At 43.2% G+C, this 19,832-nt stretch overlaps 2 protein-coding genes across 3 annotated transcripts in view; one reads left to right on the forward strand and one right to left on the reverse strand.

Annotated features, from left to right (window-relative positions):
* Nucleotides 1-19,832, reverse strand: part of EIPR1 (EARP complex and GARP complex interacting protein 1) — a 134,017-nt gene that overhangs the window by 108,594 nt on the left and 5,591 nt on the right. The window contains exons 2-3 of one of the 2 annotated variants that reach the window (XM_063078413.1): nucleotides 15,507-15,590; nucleotides 1,320-1,452 (exon numbers count right to left, since the gene is read on the reverse strand). In XM_063078413.1, the coding sequence (XP_062934483.1) occupies nucleotides 1,320-1,452; nucleotides 15,507-15,590 (217 nt within the window). The remainder of the gene's footprint in view (nucleotides 1-1,319; nucleotides 1,453-15,506; nucleotides 15,591-19,832) is intronic. The other variant, XM_063078414.1, reaches the window with a different exon arrangement.
* LOC134363291 (large ribosomal subunit protein eL36-like) lies at nucleotides 15,738-16,098 on the forward strand. Its single transcript, XM_063078873.1, has one exon. It carries the CDS (start codon nucleotides 15,766-15,768, stop codon nucleotides 16,081-16,083), a length of 318 nt encoding a protein of 105 aa, XP_062934943.1. The 5' UTR covers nucleotides 15,738-15,765; the 3' UTR covers nucleotides 16,084-16,098.

Genomic DNA, 19,832 nt, shown 5'->3' on the forward strand with positions numbered 1-19,832 from the left:
AGCAAACACTATTCTCGGAAGACACTGAATCCAGATGGGAAAACAGCCTGGCTGACACCTGCATGGCAGCCTTGAGACCCCAGCAGTGCACCCAGCTGATGCTGTGCCAATGCATAACCCATGGAAATGGGGAGAGAAGACGTGTGTTTTAAGCCACGATGTTTGTGGTAATTTCTTATACAGCATATAAAACCACAGAATGAGAAGCTGTTGTAACAAATTCCTAAAATGTGGGAGTGGCTTTAGATCCTGGCAGTGGGAGGAGGCTGAAGACTCTTGAGAAGCCATAGAAAAAGTGTAGCTTGCCTTGCACTGACAGAAGGAAGGAGGGCCCTGGCCACATGGTGGCAGAGAGCTCAGCGAGGCAGCCCTGCAGTGACGTGGAGGCAGGGCCAGGGTGCAGTGAGGCTGCTCACGCATGCCAAAGGTGCCCCAGCAGCATGTGGAAGGGGTAGACGTGAGGACAGAGAGAGAAACTGAGGGAAGAGCTGTTAAGAAGAAGGAATGATGACTGGGTAACTGAAAACTCAGCCTCTCCAGATGCCAAAGACACTACCATTGAGAGACAGTGGCAAGCGTGCAGCAGAGAAAAGTCAAGGGCTGGCCACAGGACATCTGCAGTGTGGTTAATTTCTTAGGACACCTGTGTCCACTTTTTGGACCCTCAGGTCACAGTACTCCCCTGACCAGAGAGGTCAAAGTTCCTAGAACAGCCATGATTCCAGCTTCAATTTTTATAATCTTAGGATTACAATAACTTCTGCAAACATTTACCCACAATATCACAGCTTCTCTGTGCATGCAACTCCTTTCAACAGTCAAATATTACAATTCACACGTTGACCCGTTAGTAATATAAAACCAATCTCAGGCAAAATCTCTAGCTGGTGTGCCTCACATTGACTGTCTCCCCAAAACTTGATTCCCACTGTGACAGTGTTAAGAGGGTAGGAAATCCTACTATGGTAATTGAAAGGTGGGGCCTTGAAGAGGTGATTAGGTTGTAGGACCATGCTGTAATGAATGGATTAAAACTGGTGGTCAGTGGCGTGCTTTGGAGGGCTTTAAAAGGAGAGTGCATGAGGAAGTTAGTCTCTCTCTCTGCTCCACCATTTTCTGCCATGTGAGAACCCTGCATTGCTGTAAAGCCATCACCAAAGACCTTCTCCATATGTGTTCCCTGCACCGTGGACCTCCCAGCCTCGAAAACAGTAAGCTTCATTTTCTTTACAAAGTACGCAGTTCTAAGTATTTTGTTATAAGCAACAACAACAGACTAACACATGGTGCATACAAACATCTAAGAAAGCCGCACTTACTTTTATTGTAGCAGGTTGCCAGCACACCTCTATCTGCAGGACTGGCACTAATGTGCCAGATTTCACCCACTTGATGGAGGAGGACGTTTTTATTTATAATGTTATTTTCATCATCAAAATCTATGATGTGGATCTGCAAATACAAGGAAAGAGCACATCAGGATCTCAATCAGATGCTTTCCCCAGTACTACAATTAAGCATCATGATTAAAAAGAATAATCAAATGCACATTCCATGACAGGTATGTCTTTAGTTGTTATTTTTACTATACTAACAGTACACACCTCTGTAATTCCTACCTTAATCCTCTCCAAAGCCAAGGCATGAAATCCCTGTACAGTATGTTTAAGATGGCAAGCTACATAACACTGCCCTATAGTCTTACCCAGTCTGAAAGAAATGACACCACAAGCTCTGTCCCCAGGTGGCTTTAGGGTTAGGCCAGCACTGGTGAGCCAGAGTTGTCCAGGCTTATCCAAATCAGCCAAGAACCTCTCAGACCCACTGCAAGGCTGTGGGGAACTGGAAGGCAGGTGCTGCTGTGTTAGGTCTGGAGTGGACAGGCTTGGCCCACTTTGCAGTGGGCAGAACACAGCTCATGTTAGAAGTGATGAAGGTGCGAAACAGGGAGAAAGGGTAGTACATTAGTACATTCTTAACCTCTGTTAAAAACAAGCTCAACAGACATCTGCACCTATGATCACATAATATTATAAGAGTGTCACATTTTAGCCACTAGAAGGATGCTATCACCATGCTTTTCTGGATAATTTTTAGAGGAATTAAAATGATCTTCACATTCAATCTCTCATGAATACCCAAGTCAAGAAGAAAACATAGTTCTTCTTTTACAGATAAGTTTATACTAAGAAAATAATCATGGGTCTGCACAAAGATTTATATCCAAAAATGTTCACTGTGGCATTGATTACTGTAATGAAAAATTAGAAGCCACCTAAATGTCTGGCAACAGGGAACTGTTCAAATAAACTGTGGTATCTGACTAAAATATAATAAAGCCATTCAATATACTGTAGAAGATTATTTAGTGCCATGGAAAAATGTTCATGATATAAATGTGAGAAGAGAACATAAAAAAGAACTGTACAAAGGCTAAATCCATTTTTTGTTCTAAAAAGTATGCATGTCCAAATGAGAGAACTGGAAGGTATCTGTTTATCTTTGGATGGGGGGGCGGGGATTATACATGTTATTCCTTTACCTTTTTGTGGTTTATTAGTATTTTAAACATTTTTTCATGATCAATATGCATTATATCTGCAATCAAACATTAAATGCTATTTTTAAAAATGTTTCCTCGGTACCCAGCATTATACATTATACATTACGCATTATACATGCTTCAGATGTATAACTGTTTTATTCTTGACTGCTTCCTCTTACACGGGGTTTTAATTCAAAAACAACCTCAGTCCTCATGAGCCATCACTCTAGACTCAGAGTAGAATTCAGCCGTGCTGCCCTTAAGAGCTGTGTGATGCACGCAGAACTGCAGTTTCTCAGCGTGTACAGTGGAGACGCCAGCACTACCCTCCTAGGCTTACTGGGGAACAAGACGTGGCAGCACAAGGACCCCGCACAATAAGAGCCCAGTAGATACGAGTGCCTTCCCCTTCTGTTTGGTGGGAGACACTAAAAATCATGACTATTATCTTCATCTTTTAAGCTATCTTCAGTAAGCTACTTGCACTCAGAGCCCAATGCAGTTTTCATGGTGGGTTCAGAAATATTCCTGGTGGACAGCTAAATTACAAATTGTGTATCTAAAAACAGGGGAAACTAACATAGCATTTTTTTTTTTAAACGAAGGTTTATTGTATTCTTTTTCTTTTCCACACCTGAAGAAATTTTACCTGTAAATATTTTTTTCCCTCTATGAACAAGTGACACATTAAAAAATCTATTATTATTAAATGATTATTAAGTGATTATTGATTGAGAAAAATATTTGGCAGTATGTACTAAAGCTAAACATACTTACGTCCTATGATCCAGCCATTCCACTACTGGGTGTATGAGGAAATACCAACAAATACCACAAAAAGACGTGTGGAAGAAAGTTCACAGCAGATTTATTCATGACAGCCAAAAACAGTAAACACCTCAGATGTCCATCAACAAAAGAATGGGTAAATGCACTGTGGTATATTCATAAAACAGAATACTTACAGTAATGAACAATAACAAACTACAGACAATGTCGAGTGAGAAAAGTCAAGTGCAAGAGCAACACACTGTGTGATTCCCTTCACATGACATATTCAAAGACAGGTAAAATAAGTCAAGGGCGAGAAAACAGTGACCACTCACGGCGGGGCTGGGGTTGGTTCTGACTCAGAGGTTCTGAGGGGGCTGCTGGGATACTGGGTTGGTGTCCATGGTGGTGACAGGTGTGTGGGTACAGGGGAACGTGTGTGAGTGTGTCAAAATGCAGTAAGCTGTATACTTTGGATATGTGCACACTAAAGTATGTATGTTATACCTCACAGAGAGAAATCCTTTAGAGTAAACGTAAGTAACAAACAGGTGAGGAAAACCCACTCTTTATTATAACCAGTGACAATCAATGCTGGTAAGGCTACAGTAAAACTGGTACACATTGTAATCTGCATAATTATTTTAGGAAGTTCATTATAATATGTAAATATTAACTATACATGAGGGGGTCTTCAAAAAGCTAATGGAAAAACAATGCATGTACTGAAAATTTTTTTTTGCACTAAAATAAACTTTTCCTATCTTGTTATAACATGTCTGAACAGAATCTAGCTGGAGGCACTAAAAAGGACAAGACTTCAGTTCGAAAAGAGCCCCTATCAGAGCAACGTGAATTTTGAAACCAGAACAAACATCAAATTTATGGTGAATCGTAGGTGGAAGAATGGTGAAATCACTGATGCTTTATGAAAAGTTTATGGGAACAATGCCCCAAAGAAGTCAGCAGTTTACAAATGGATAATTTAAGAAGGAACAAGACAATGTTGAAGATGAAACCGGCAGCCGCAGACAATCCACATCGATTAGTGAGGAAATGATCTTGTTTGTGCCCCAATTGAAGAGAACAGAAACAGCAAATACCACAGATATCCAATTGGTTCAGCTTAGACGATTCTGACCAAAATATTAAAGTTGAGCAAACTTTCTGCTCAATGCGTGCCAAAACTGTTGTGTCCAGATAAGCTGCAGAAAGGAACAGAGATTTCAACAGATATTTTAAACAGGTGGGATCAAGATCCTGAAGCATTTCTTGGAAGGATTCTAACAGGAGATGAAATATGGTTTTACCAGTAAGATCCCGAAGACAAAGCACAATCAAAGCCATGGCTACCAAGAGGTGGGAGTGGTCCAGTCAAAGCAAGACTGGACCAGTCAAGAGCAAAGGTCACAGCAACAGATTTGTGGGATGCTAAGGCAGTTTACTGGCTGACTTTTTGGAGTGCCAAAGAACAATAACATCTGCTTATTATTAAAGTGTTTTAAGAAAGTTAGCCAAAGCTGTAGCAGAAAAATGCCCGGGAAAGCGTCACCAGAGAGCCCTTCTCCACCACCACAATGCTCCTGCTCATTCCTCCCATCAAACAGGGCAATTCTGTGAGGACTTCATCAGGCATTGGCCTTACAGATCCAATTTGGCTCCTTCTGACTTCTTTTTGTTTCCTAATGTAAAAAACCTTGAAAGGGCACCCATTTTTCTTCAGTTAATAACATAAAAAAAGACTGCATTGACAGGGTTAAATTCCCCAGGACTCAGTTCTTTAAGGATGGACTAACTGGCTCGTATCATTGCTCAGTGAACTGTCTTGAACTAGATGGAGCTTATGTTGAAAAATGAAGTTTATGTTTTATTTTTATCTTTTAATTCCATTTTTTTCCACAAATTTTCTGAAGTCCTCTCATAAATGATGAAATTGAAATAATAATTTGATTTCTTGAAATATGCCCCAAAGAATAAAGGAGCAAAAAATGTATATTATGGAATGTTATGTGGTTTTAAAAATTATGATCAAGAGCAATTGTAAGTACCAAAAATGTTATGAGAGAATTAAGTTTTAAAAGCAGACTATAAAATGGCATGCAATTATATAAAACCATCACACGTGAACATAGACTAAAAGGTAATATACGAAATCAGAAATAATCTTTATGTTGTTAGGGATTTTTTTTCTTCAGTATTTGACACATTTCCTACTTATCAGGAAATCCATTAACACTAGAAAAAAAAAGAATGCACTTAAATGTACTACTCTGTCCAATCTACTCTGAAATGAGCTACAGCATTAGGGTGCTGCCTCGTGGGAGCACCAGCACATCTGGGGGCTTTGTCCGCCCACCCTCGGGAAACCGTGGCCTCACCCCTCCCTCCCTCAGTTCTTCTGCCAGCTCACAGGATGTCCCTCCAGTCTCCCTGCCGCCCCCACAGGCCTTGCCTCCATCCAGGGCCTGTCTTTCTTCTCACCACCTCCTTATAGAGCTATTTTCTTTGTGAAGACATGAAGAAAATGCTTTCAAGCATTTTTGCTTTGGATCCCAAGGCCATCACTCTTAATTTGATACATTCGGATAATAATAATGGCCCTTCACCTTCAATTCTAAGCTTGATGAGTCTTAAGATTCTCCCACATATCCTTACTTTATGGTAGATTCATAGACAGGTCTAAACACACATTTTCATGCAATGTTGTAACAGAGTTCCAAAAGAAAGGCGAGGCACCAACCACCAGAAGTAATCAGTAACAACAACAACTACAGCTGGCATTTGTAATGTGCCAGGCACCATGCTGAGCACTTTACACATACCAGTTCCTTCAATCTTTGAAAGAGCCCTACCATGTATCATTACTAACCACAATCCACAGGTGAAGAAACCAAGGTTCAAAGAGGTGACATGCCTTGACTCCTGAAGTCAGACAATAGCAGAGCCAGGTAGGAGGGAGCACCAGAATTTGAAAGCAGGCACTCTGCGGCCCCGCAAGCACGTACTTTCCCTGCTGCAGGCAGCAAGAGAAGGGCAGGCAGCTCCTGACTGCAGGATAGAGCCCGCACCTCAGCGCACAACTGTCAGGGCACTGCCATTGCCAGGGCACCACCCCTACAGCAAGCTCACGTGCAGGTGCAAAGGACCATTCTGTTGAATGAATATAGTTACAGGCCAGTTACAAAAACAAGTAATGCAATGGAGAAAACCCTGTCATTAAGGTGAGAGCAAAAGATTAGGGGAACACCAAAGAGAGACCCACTGAAACTGGCTGAGCAGGTCAGGAAAGATACAACATCCTGTGGGCAGTGCTTAAATGTCTCCCTGAATCCCTCACACCACACCTGATTTTTTAAATGTTTTAATCACTTGTAATGAAGATCGAACTCATATTATTTGAATCACCATTATTAAAATGTTTAAAGTTGAATTTACTAGTGCTGGACTAAGGCCATAGATTGCACCCTATAAAAATTTATAACATTTATTAGGAAACCTGTAAAGATGATCTTAATCAACCCTCCCTCACTTTCTGGAAGAATCAGGGCTTAGAGAGAAGCATCGTGTGCCCATAGCCCAGGACCAGGGTACCTGAGCACATGGATCTGGGCCATGACACTGCCTCTCTATCTCATCAGTTTTTGAACTGAAAGCAACCCCTTGAGAATTCAAAAACAATGAAAGTGTTGATAACATTGGATATGAAAAATCAAAAGCTATCCTCTTAGGGAAAGTTAAGGATCCAGAGGCTTCTCATGGGCAAGAGATGCTTCCTGCTGTTGACCACAGCCCTCCCTGGTCATGCCCAGAACCACCATGGCTAAGAATCTGGTCAGCTGCTGGCAGGAGACGGCTTCCCTGTGCTCACCATGAACATTTCCCTGCCGTATTATCCCTGCCAAAACCTGTCCTCAACTGGCACAGTATAACACACACAATACTACATGGGGCTAGATCTAGGACAGAGCCAGCCATTTTCATGGTCTCATACCACTAGTTTTCTTTACTACCAGTTAAAGGTAGTAACCCTGAAGACTCAATTTCTACCACAGTTTGTCTTGCTTCAGTGCGATATGCTGAATTTTTTGGGGGGTGGGGGAGTGGCTGGCTGGTAAGGGGTCCAAACCCTTGAGCTCAGTAATATGCTGAAATGAAAGTGATTTGGGAGTCAGGAAGCCTGGGTGCTAGTTTGGATTCTACCACTTCCTGGCTGTGTTATGTTGGGCACATCACTTAACCTTTCTGGGCTCTTGTTTCAGCATTTGTAAATTTAGGGAGCTGGATTTCTAGATCCCTTTGTACTAACTGAAAGATATACTGGTCTTTAGTGAAGAATTTAAATAAATAACAGAGTTATTACTAAATACACTACCCATTTTTCATTGCTTATTAGGACCACAGTATGACTACCATTTACCTATCCTTATTATTTCTCTTTACTTGAGCAGAAAAAGCCCCGGGATATTAATAGCCTTTGCCCATGAAGCCCAAAGTATCTTTGGCAGCCCAGGAAGAAAAAAATGACCCTACATTCCAGGACACCCCTGTGCCCATGGGGTGTTTTGGGTGTTTTGGAAGGCTCTCCTACAACATGCAGTCAAGAGCTGGGGAAAAAGCTGGAACTAACCAGATCACTGGAATCCCACCAGCTGAGTCTTTATTAGCACATTTTTAGATATAAATCTAAAAATCAGAAAGATGTAAGTAGAATTCTATATTTTTTTTAAAAATTATGGGGGCATAATCAATACAATGAGACCTGAATTCTCAACATGAAAGACGAGTAGGACTCACAGAAGCAGACAAGAGGGCAGATGTGCAGCGGAAGGGGCACTGTCTTCATCTATCTTTATTCATACTACTGCACACACACGACTTATTCCAGGCACAGGACTCCAGTAAAAAACAACCATCACCAGGGTTCTGGAGAAATGCTCTAAGGAAACCCTTTTGAAACAGATTATTGGAAAATGCCTATGATCTGAAGTCCACGTGCACTTCCTCCTAGCATGTTTTTTTAATCAGAAGAAAGACATTTGCCCTCCCCCCATCCACCCCCCAATTGAGCAAGACAAACACAATGCAAACCCACCCATGCTTGGGGGCTGCAACCCAGGAGTTGGCCCAACGGCAGCTGGAAGCCCATGGAAGGTTCTGGGGAGGGACCCAATTCTCCTTGATATCCAGACCAATGAACCTGATGAAATTTACTGCAGCAAAAATATGGAACTGGATGGCCAGGCACAGGATTCCTAGATTTTGTAACTTATATAAACAAAAAATAAAAATTAAAATCTGATTCGTTTATCTGAAAATGTAGTAAGTGCCAAACAGGACATCACAGTACCTCACGAGGTTTCCTTGTGAAAAATAAGTGCACCTGCTACATTAGAACTAATAATTATTACAAAGGTTTGTGACCTTCCTTAAAATACATGCATTCAATGACAACCTGCTTAGTGCCAGGCAGCAAAAGGATACAGCAACAAATGGCCTCTGGTCCCCAGAAAACTCACAACACACCTCAGGGATGAAGACATGTAAGAGCAACTTGGAGAAAAAACTGGGACTAAAAGAACCAGAATCCTACAATATTAAGCCCTACATTAGAGGCACACGCGCACACAGACTAGAGCAAAGAAAAGAAAGCGACAGTTCTGCCTGGGGACCAGGAAAGGGTGAAGGGAAAGAACGCATGGGAGGTCACATGTGCACTAGCATGAGACTCACAGACTCAAACCCTGGCAGGAAACCATAAATCTCACCCCAAGACTGAAGACCCACCTAGCTAAACTCTTAAGGAATGCCGATGGACAAGAGAGTGCGACCAATTCTTCAAAAGAGTGAGGTATGGAAGGAAAAAGGGCCATATTAGAAAGCACTGTGTCTTAGACACGTCGAATTTGAGAGCTGGAAAGAACCTCAAAGAATTCCCAAGTGTGGCAGACCATCTGGGGAAGCACACTAAAAACACAGGACCCCAAGGATAAAGCCCACACTGAAGAAAACAAGATGGAGAAGAAATGAAAGATTCTCGGTGACATGGCCCGAGCCTCTGGGCCAGGCCTCCCCAGGAGCCAGGCCACCTGGTGATGCTTCAGTTGCCCAGGCAACACTATTCTTATCATTAAGAGAGGAGAAGAAGGAGGGGGAGAAAGAGGAGGAGAAGGAAGGAGTGGGAGAAAGTGGGGACAGACTGAGGTGTGGGGCCGGGATTCTGAGCGTGACCAGGGACAGGACTTTCAGATGACTTGCAGGCAGAGGGGGCGCGTGAACAAAGCTATCAGTCAAAACACAAATGCAGAACAGCAGCACTGTGGCTGAAAAAACTAAAAAGAAAAAAGTGACCAGGGAAAGAAGCTGTTGTCATTCCCCCCAGCGACACTGGCCTTTTCGCTGACTCGGACCCCGACCATCAGGGTTGTGTCAGAAAAGGACAAATCCTGTCCTCTTTGTCACCCAGGCACCCCAGATATCCCCAGAAGGAAGATCAAGACTCATCCCTCATCTACACAAGAAGCAGAGGAGTCCCGATGCATGAGGCAAGGCTGGGACAAAGCACACTGCAGGAGCAAATAAACCCCCCAGCCTGAATCCCCACGCCTGTCCCTGCTTAAGCCCCTGCTGCACAACACAGGAGCACGCACCCTCCAAGAAAGGACCTCATCTTCCCTTCGAAAGGAGAACCCCAGAGAGAGAGAGGACAGAGCCTGCAAGTCCTGGTTCCTGTTCCTGATACTGAGAGCTCTGACAGAGTCCTGAGCAACACAAAGGGCACAGAAAAGACAAGTCCGTCCCACAAAGATCAGCAACTGTGACAACTCCAAAAATTTTCAGAAAAATGGCACAGCTGAATTAAGTAGTAACGATCCAGGTGCTGGGCTTTTTCTAGGGAATTAATGCTGCCTGGGAGGAGATGATGGCCTGAGGCAAAGCCAGGAGCCATTAACCCTGCCAGTCACCAATCCCCAGGAAATTCCAGTGGGGAGGGGCAGGGCTTCCCAGCTGTGCTGGAGGAAGCCACATGCTACCCCTGCAGGACTCCCCTCCTCTGTTCAAGGGCACCCAGCTCCACCACTCACAACAAGGTGGACCCAAGCCAGGGCTGGGATGGGGCCGTCCTGATTCACAGGACTTGTCACCTCATATGGAGAAACCACACAACAATACCGGCACACTATTCATACAAGTAGCTACACAAAAGTGTACATTAAGTCTCTAGGTACACGAGCATATGCAGAGCACATGCTTGCTTTACAGTCAAACTGCAGATTTAAATGAGAGCAGGGAGAAGGAGAGGGAAGAACACACGTGTATTTTAGTCCCAGTTAAGCCACACAGCAGCTGGATCACCTTGGAAAAGCCATGTAACAACTCAGAGGCAACACCTCATCTGCTTAAAAACGGGACAAAAATGCCTGCTCTGCCAGCTGAGGCAACTGACGTAGGATCAACCCTGACCAGCCCGACCAGAGGGCAGGGGCCTCCTCAGTCAGCACCCCAGCTCCCCATGTCCTGGGAGCTTGCCTCAGTCAACTGTGAGCTCACAGGGGACAGGGCCCTGTGGTACCAAGCGGCAGAGCTAGCTCACAGTGACTAAGCAAATTCTCAATAAATGCCTGCTAGGGAACTGCACAAACACTACTGAGACAGGGACATAGAGAGCACTGCGAGACGGAGACACTGGGAGACGGGGACACAAAGTGTTCCATGAGCTGGGGCCACAGAGAGTGCTGGGAGATGGGAACATGGAGAGTGCTGGGAGATAGTGACATAAATACTACTGTGAGTATCTGCACATCAACTTCACCATAATACTGAACGCTCCACTCAGGCAACAAATAACTGTTCACTTTCTGGGTTCCCAGCACATAAAAAAGAGGAATTAGAGAGGTCTGTTAATATACCAAATAAGCATTTGTTGAATGAATGAATGAATATCTCAGCAATGTCACACACCTTTCCCAGAAACAGAAAGGCAAAACCAGCATGACAAAAACACACTTACATACCCATCATTTGGATTCACAAACAAGAGACAACCACAGGTAACTGTGAAAATAGGAACTCATGAGATCTATTCTTTAATCCAACCATGACTAGAAAAATATAGCTGAAGCCAGACACTATAAGCTTGAATTAGCAGTTTAATGAGGAAGTTCAAAAGGAATGAGACAAGAGGTTGCACAGCAGTTTCTCAAAGAACTCAAGCGGCCCTGACATACTGGAGAACATGGAAAAGGTTACCAATGTTCAAATACCTGTTACCATTAAATTTAAATATAACATTGCTTTTCTTACCATCGGAAGTTGAGTTCCATATAAGACTGATTTTTTAGAAGGACAAAAACCTCTCATTTAATATGAAGACACGTCTGCCACTAGGTCCCAGGACTGACAACTTGTATTTTAGAAACCAAGACTGTGCCAAGAAACTACACTTGATGAACGGGGCATGCAGAGGTGTGAACTAAGTTTGTCACGGAGGTTGGCCTCACCCGTCAAACTTGGATAATCATAACTCACTGTGATGTTATTTAGCTGAAAAGTAATCCTTTATGTCTTAAAGACCTTAAGACAATACAGGTCATCCTCTTATTTCAAATTTGTTTCCAATCAGCAATATCATCCCTAACTAATGCTGTTCACCGTAGTAAGACGTAATCACTAAGACACTAAGTCAGGAGACACGGCACTGTCATGGTACACAGTACTCACTACATGTTAAGGCAAAATGGCTTCCATCTCCTAAGCCCAAATTCGGGGGCCTGAGAACCACTGCTGCATATACATGTTAATTTTGTATTAAACTGTTAAAGTTTTAAAAGCATATAGGAGGTGCATAACTTTAAGGTGTATGGTAAAACACATGTTGACTCTACAAAACAGACACTGGAAAACAAACCTGAGTGATGTCAGAAATCCTCCACTTAGGAAGGAAGAAGGAAGGAAGGAGAAAAATGGGAAAGCTCCTTTAAAATAATTAACTGGACCCTACCTTGTTCCAAAGAGGATTTAAGGCAGGATTAAAGCACTTTGTTATTTTGGGCTGATTCTTTCTCAGTATCATTACCAAATGATATGTAATTCCGGCTGACAAAACCCGGTACAATGTAACATAACTGTCATGCATTACATTACCTCATTTTGTTTTATTCATGTATTTCTGTTAGCTGGTTTTTATTTTTTTTAGACAAATTTTATGAGCATCTCTCATTAATAAAAATAAGTTCTTCCTTGTTCTCAGAAAGTTTAAAAAATGATGCTATGCCAAAAAAGATCATGGTATAGCCTCAGAAATTAGGCAGAATTAAAAATAAATGATCATATGGAAGATCTATCTTTAGCTATTTGAGAAACCTCCATACCGTTTTCCATAGTGGTTGTACTAATTTACAGTCCCACCAACAGTGCAGGAACATTCCATCTCTCCACATCCTCACCAGCATTTGTTATTCACCGTCTTTTTGATTATAGCCAGTTTAACTGGGGTGAGGTGGTATCTCAATGTGGTTTTAATTTGCATTTCCCTGACCACTAGTGATGTTGAGCATTTTTTCATGTACCTGTTGGCCATTTGTATGTCTTCCTTTAAAAAATGTCTATTCAGCTCCTTTGCCCATTTTTTAATTGGGTTATTTTTCTACTGTATATTGCTTGAGTTCCTTGTATATCATGGATATTAATCCCTGTCAGATGCATAGTTAGCAAAATTTTTTTCCCCACTCTGTAGGTTGTCATTTCACTCTGCTGACTGTTTCCTTTGCTGTGCAGAAGCTTTTTAGTTTAATGTTGTCCCATTTATCTTTTCTTTTGTTGCCTGTGCTTTCAGGCTCATGTTCTTACAGTCTGTGCACAGACCTAATTCCTGAAGTGTTTCACCTATATTTTCCCTTAGTAATTTTACAGTTTCAGGTCTTATACTTAAGGAATGGAAATCATCATGTCAAAGGCATACCTGCACTCCCATGTTCATCACAGCTCTGTTCACAATAGCCAAGACATGGAACCAACCTAAATGTCCACCAATAGATGATTGGATAAGGAAACTGTGGTATATATACACCATGGACTACTACTCTGTCATAAAAAAAAAAAATGAAATTCTCACTTGAAACAACACGGATGAGCCTGGAGAAACTTCTGTTGAGTGAAATAAGCAAAGCACAGAGTGATAAATACCACATGTCCTCACTCATAAGTGGGAGCTAAGAGAGAAAGAAGGAAGGAAAGAAAGACCACAGGGGTGCAGAGGGAGAGAGCAGACCTTGGGAACAAGTGGAGTTGGGGGGAAAGGTGAAGGGGAGGGAGGGTGGGAATAATTGGGTGGGGGACACAGGGTACAATCGCAATTTGTGGCAATGGGCATGCTGCCAGTATGGATCTGGCCAACACATCTTGGGCACAAGGGGTGACAATCAGCTTTGTATTCACGAATATTCATAACCAACCAAAAAAGTAAATGAGGAAAAGGCACTCAGAGCACTAGAAGAAAAATCAGGTGGAACATCTTAACACCTACCCTATGATAATTCTGCAGAAAGCGGATCAGGCAACAGCCACGTGGCTGCGTTCGCACTAGTGACCTCTGACCTGGCCCGGGCTCCTGTCCCAGGAGGGGAGCCCTAGGCACAGCGGGTGTGGTGGGTGCATTCCAGACAGCTGCAGCTGAGCTGCACTCAGAACACAGGCTAGAGTGCACCCTCCAACCTGCACCACCACCACCCAGGCCCTGTGTGTGGGCTTTGCTCCCTGTGCCCCTTTAAGCAACACCAAGACTGCACGCTGTCTCCATGGCAGGGCCTCTTAACCATTTCACAAACAAGAAATTCCCATCTTAGCTTTTACCCAGGAGAAAAGCAACATACATTTAGAAAAGAGAAAATAAGGAAGAAAAAAATTTTACATCATGAACATTCATTCCTCTACCTGAAGATAACCTTTGGCTTGTTTTCAGCCCTTTCTGACCTATTTCCCTCCCTAAGCAGAGACCCAGTTTGGTACTTTGCTTTTTTACCACACAGTGGTCATACTGTATACAGTTTCAACATTCCATTGAATCATCTAACAACTCTTAAGTCGTGACGTTTATCAGGATTTTTAATTTTCACGAGTGTAGTGAGCGTAGCAGGTGAACACTACTTCACTGAGCGCAACCAGACCCGACCCGACCACAGTGCACAGATCTGCCATTACACATGGCGACTTAATGCTGTTCAGCCCAGAATTTGCACATTTTGATGTTCTGCTTCTGCTTCTGCACAATTTTAAGTACCATCATAATCAATGTGACATCTCCAGGTTTTGGATGAGGGGATTACAGGTTTAATAATATAAACATTTGTTAAGCTGTAGATCTACATCACCAAAGTAGGTGAATAAGTGACTATTTCGATTTTAAATCCCTTATTAACATGTGAGAGCAACCATTTCATTATACCCTGTCCAGCACTGAATATTCTACAATAACTATTTTACACCATTTCCCTGTGTGATAATATTAATTGGGCAGAGGCCCTGTACCATTTCTGACGTGGCCTTATGTTCATTTCCCAGCGTCAAAGCTCATACACACCTTCATAATATTCACAGCCTCTCTGTGAGGTACGTAGACGTTTTTACCTCCATTTTAGCAATAAGGGGCATGAAGTTCAGCCAGGGTAATCCATTTGCTCAAGGTCACATCGTTAGGGCCAAGACACACTCTGAATCCAGACCGCACCAGTGTCCACTACAGTGGCCAGAACAGCAAGTGGGTGACAACCTGGTGCCCACTTGGAACTCCATGTGGAGATGGGATTAGCCTCGTCCAGGCTCAGCTGGAGAGACTGCTGTGAGTAACTGAGGAAGCTGCCCAGGGGCCAGGCAGACGAGGTGGTGCTGACCATGTGCCCCAGGCTGCTTCCCAGTCGCTCACACAGTAACACCTGCACACTGCAAAACCAAACAAAACCACAGAAATAATGCTAACAGAATACATTTAAACTGTTAAACCACTGAACTCAATCATTACATATAGTTGGGTAATAGTCTTTGATTTGAAAAGATTAAATATATCCAATGAAAGTTTTATTTTGTTTGTGTGACTTTTTTCTCCCCAAATGTTGCTAGAAAAATTAAGAGTAAAATGGTTATAAACCTAAGAATAGGCTTTGTAATTAGCACTGATACATTTGTCAAAGATAGTTACCTGATTATCATATTTAAGAGACTGCGTCCCAACCAAAAACCGAATGGCATCTGTTTCTGCGGTTTGAGGTGTTAAAGCACGTGCCTGCAGGAGGGAAGAAAATGCAAACATTTATGAAGTTAGATTTGACATACAGCGATTAAAGAGGCAGTTTATCTCATCTGCTGCTGAGGAAGCACGAATTAGTAGAGGGCCTGGAAGGCAATTTAGAATTATGTACTAAAGCTTCCGCCGCAGTAGCCATTGAAGAGCAGCAGCCATGGCTCTGCGCTACCCCATGGCTGTGGGCCTCAACAAGGGCCACAAGGTGACCAAAAACGTGAGCAAGCCGAGGCACAGCCGACGGCACGGGTGCCTCACCAAGCATACGAAGTTCATGCGAGACATGATCCGAGAGGTGTGTGGCTTTGCCCCATATGAGCGCCGCGCCATGGAGCTGCTCAAGGTCTCCAAGGACAAACGGGCCCTCAAGTTCATCAAGAAAAGGGTGGGGACGCACATCCGTGCCAAGAGGAAGCGAGAAGGGCTGAGCAATGTCCTGGCTGCCATGAGGAAAGCAGCTGCCAAGAAGGAATGAGCCCCCTCTCCCTTCTGCATAATAAAATCTTACAAAAACTCAAAAAAAAAAAAAAAAAAAGAAATGTACTAAAAGCCTTAAATTTTTGCATACTTTTAACACAACAATTTCACTTCAAACGTACATATGGAAATAACTGTAGATGGGCACAAAAATTATGCAATAAAGATGTAAATTATTTACACAGCAATAGTTAAATTATTTTTTAATAAGACCATTACTTCAACAGTAATAGACTGGTTAAACAAATCATACCTCAACAACACAGCAGAAAATGGTTTCTGGCAATAGCACAGTGTTGGGCTAGGTCACAGACCCTTCAAACCTGTCGTGCACAGACTGGGTCACAGACCCTTCAAACCCGTCCTGTGCAGACTGGGTCACAGACCTCCCATATGGCATGCAAACTAGGTCACAGACCCCCTCACATGCAGGTCACGAGCTAGGTAATTGGAAAGATCCTGGGAACTGCTGGCGAGGTTGACATGCTCCATTCGAACATGAGCTCAGTCTCCCCGCCTCCTTAGCAGCAGCAGCCTGGTGGCCTCTCGGAGGCATCCAGGGGGCACTGGGGCTCAGAGCCGTTCGTCCTTTATACTTAAGTCAGATAACCCAGGAACACCTGGGTGCCCACGCGTATTTTCGTCAGACAATAGCCAAGGAACACCTGGGCTCACGTGCACAGTTAACAAGTTCACGTCAAACAGGATAGGTCATGCTCGGCAAGATTCCGAACAGCTGAAGGAGCAGACCATTTGTTTCATTTTCCTTACACATAGTAGGTGGTTTGAAACAGCTCTTCTGCAGAGAACTAAGAAAACTAAATAAAATACTCTTAATCTGTTTCAAGGCCTCAGAGAACTCAAGGCAACAGAGAAATGCCAAGATCTGGGAAAGAAAGGAAGCTAGGAGAAGAAGCCCAACATGTGGCCACTTTTCACCCGGAGGCGTCTGTCAATTTGGAGAGTGTAGCTAAAAGACTGGTGCTGAGGAGAGCTCTGACAGACTCAGGGCTAAGGGTACAAAAAACCGAACTGCAGGGCCCATAGAGAAGGGGGCAGTACAGCACTAAACAACACCCCCTCCCCATAGGATTACAGACTAGGAGGAAAAGCAAACCAGAATTAGAACCACGTGCACAGACTACTGCTCCAAATCATCTTCTTTTTTTTTTTATATAATGTTATTTTTATTGCTCCTGATAATAAATATATTATAGAACCACATTTTATGTGTGTGTGTTCTTGTACTGAATAGTGGTGTTTATCTTACACCCCACAGCTTAAATATTGCATTTTCCAAGCATATGAATACAGAGTGTCCAGCTGCCTGAGAAGACCAGACTGACATAATACGAACTCTTTGTTTACTCACTGAATAGGCACAACTTGTGCCCTGCCGGCTGCTTTGCCCATGGTCTTAACCTTGTTCTGTAAGAACCACCTGTATGTGTGACTGGATAATTAATTTCTTTTTTCAAGGCATTATTAATCTTTATTGATTTGTTTCTGTCATTACTAAATGTATGCCCTTTTTAATTTTTTTTTTAAATTTTATTTTGTCGCTATACAATGTGGCTGATTATTGAGGCCCATCACCGAAACCTCCCTCCCTCCTCCCTCTCCCCCCTCCCACCCAACAATGTCCTTTCTGTTTGCTTGTCGTATCAACTTCAAGGAATTGTAATTGTTGCGTCTTCTCCCCCCCTCCGTTTTCTGTGTGTGTGTGTGTGTGTGTGTGTGTGTGTGAATTTATTTATTTATTTTTAGCTCCCACCAATAAGTGAAAACATGTGGTATTTCTCTTTCTGTGCCTGACTTGTTTCACTTAATATAATTCTCTCAAGGTCCATCCATGTTGTTGCAAATGGCAGTATTTCATTCTTTTTTATAGCTGAGTAGTATTCCATTGTGTAGATGTACCACATTTTCCGTATCCACTCATCTGATGATGGACATTTGGGCTGGTTCCAGTTTAAGGTGATCTGAGCAGCCAGTGCTCCTAGGCTACCAATGTCTCCTGCTAGAAGTAGTGAATCCTCTGGAGCAAGATAACATCCAAAATTTCTAAAATTTTTCACATACAATATCTAACAATCAAAAATAGCCAGTCATACAATAAGACAAAACCATATGATCAAGGACCAAAAGAAATAACAACCAACAGAAAAAGTTGGTTAATAACCAAGTTTCCTGGGAAACAAGTTCTGCAACTCTAAGATGTATACAGGAAGCTTATTGGAGGGTCTCCAGGAATGATACCATGTGGGGATGAAGAAAGTAGTACTGGGCAGAGGGAGAAGCTAAATAGCATCCTGTCTGCAATGTGGCCTCGGCACTAGAGCTGGGCAGCCCACAGAGATGAAGAAAGATGGCCAGGCCCTTATACAACACCCACCTCACTGGTCAGTCACGGATGCTGCCAAGGGGCATGGCTGTGAACAAAGCAGCTTGAGCAGCTGAGGGCAACTCCTGCGGCAGGACCCAGCTGAGAGCTCTCAGCCTCCAGCAATCTCAGAAGCTGCTGGATCTCCTCAAAGATCTAGGCAGTGGACAACAGCCTAGATAAATTACAATAACTGCACTTAACATGTTCAATAATCAAAAGACGAAATTAAGAATTTCCGGTGACAACTCTGAGCCTTACAGAGGAAAAGATCACACAACTGGTTATCAGGGCTGTGACTAGTACCTCGGGCTTATAAATTCAAATCCAGCTCTCCTTTAGTACAACCACTGGCTGCATCTGGGTCAAGTCCCTGTACCTTATGTTGTGCTGCCAGCAGTAGGCATAATAGCCCACCAAGTAGTGATGTAATGACCTCTCTATTTCTCATCATGACAATGGTTTTACAGTTGTTCCAATGGCCCCATAATAAGATCAAAAACATTTCCACATATCTCAACTTGTTCATCCTGATTCAATGAAGCAGACAGGAAAACAGGATGGACAGTATTATCCCCACTTCGTAGATAAAGAAACTGAGGACCAGAGAGATTAAGCGTCTGAGGCTCTGTCACAAATCTACTAATGAGGAAAAAGAACCCAGATTCCCAAGCTTAAGTCCAGTTATTGTTCTCTGACAGTGAAGCAGGGTAACTGGAACAGACAGCACATGTGCTGGCAGACAGAACACAGGTCACTTTTTGATGATCCCACGTGTTTGCCCAGCTCTCGTGAAGAAAGGCCACGTGTTCTTCTCACAGAGCCTTAGCCCTAGTTTGCCATCACCAGGTAGTGAACCAAACAGTGAGAGGAACCGGAAATGCTGAGAGGTCACGATCACTACAGGAGAGACTCATCAGAAATGTTGTGACAAGTTACAGGAGGCATACAGGAGTCCCTTGGTAAACTCAAAATTGTCCACACTTGTTTATTAGATTGAACCAGTACTGGTCAGCCTAGACAACAGGCAGCAAAAGTGTTTAATGCTACCCCAGACAGGAGGGCGGGCAAAGAGGGCTTTTGCTTCAAGCAGCCGAAGTGGAGCAAGTCAGTTCAGCCTTCTCCTACAGCAGGCAATCTCCCTCCAGAAACATCTCTTCACCAAGAGCTGTCCCAAATCACCAGGATGCAAATCAGTAAGAGGAAGGAAAAGTCCCAACTTCTTCATTCTGTGCCACCTAAACATGCATTTCTCATCTTCCACACTCCCCCCATCCCCGCCAAAAAAAAACCCCCAAAGATTTGGAGTGCATTAGGAGAAAAACAAAACCTCCAAGTTCCTCCCAGAGACCTGGAGTGCCGGC

Source organism: Cynocephalus volans, chromosome 14 (genome assembly GCF_027409185.1).
Source record: "Cynocephalus volans isolate mCynVol1 chromosome 14, mCynVol1.pri, whole genome shotgun sequence".
NCBI lineage: Eukaryota > Metazoa > Chordata > Mammalia > Dermoptera > Cynocephalidae > Cynocephalus > Cynocephalus volans.

Coding starts and splice junctions, on each gene's coding strand:
- LOC134363291 (XM_063078873.1), top strand. CDS start 15,766: ATGGCTCTGCGCTACCCCATGGCTGTGGGCCTCAACAAGGGCCACAAG.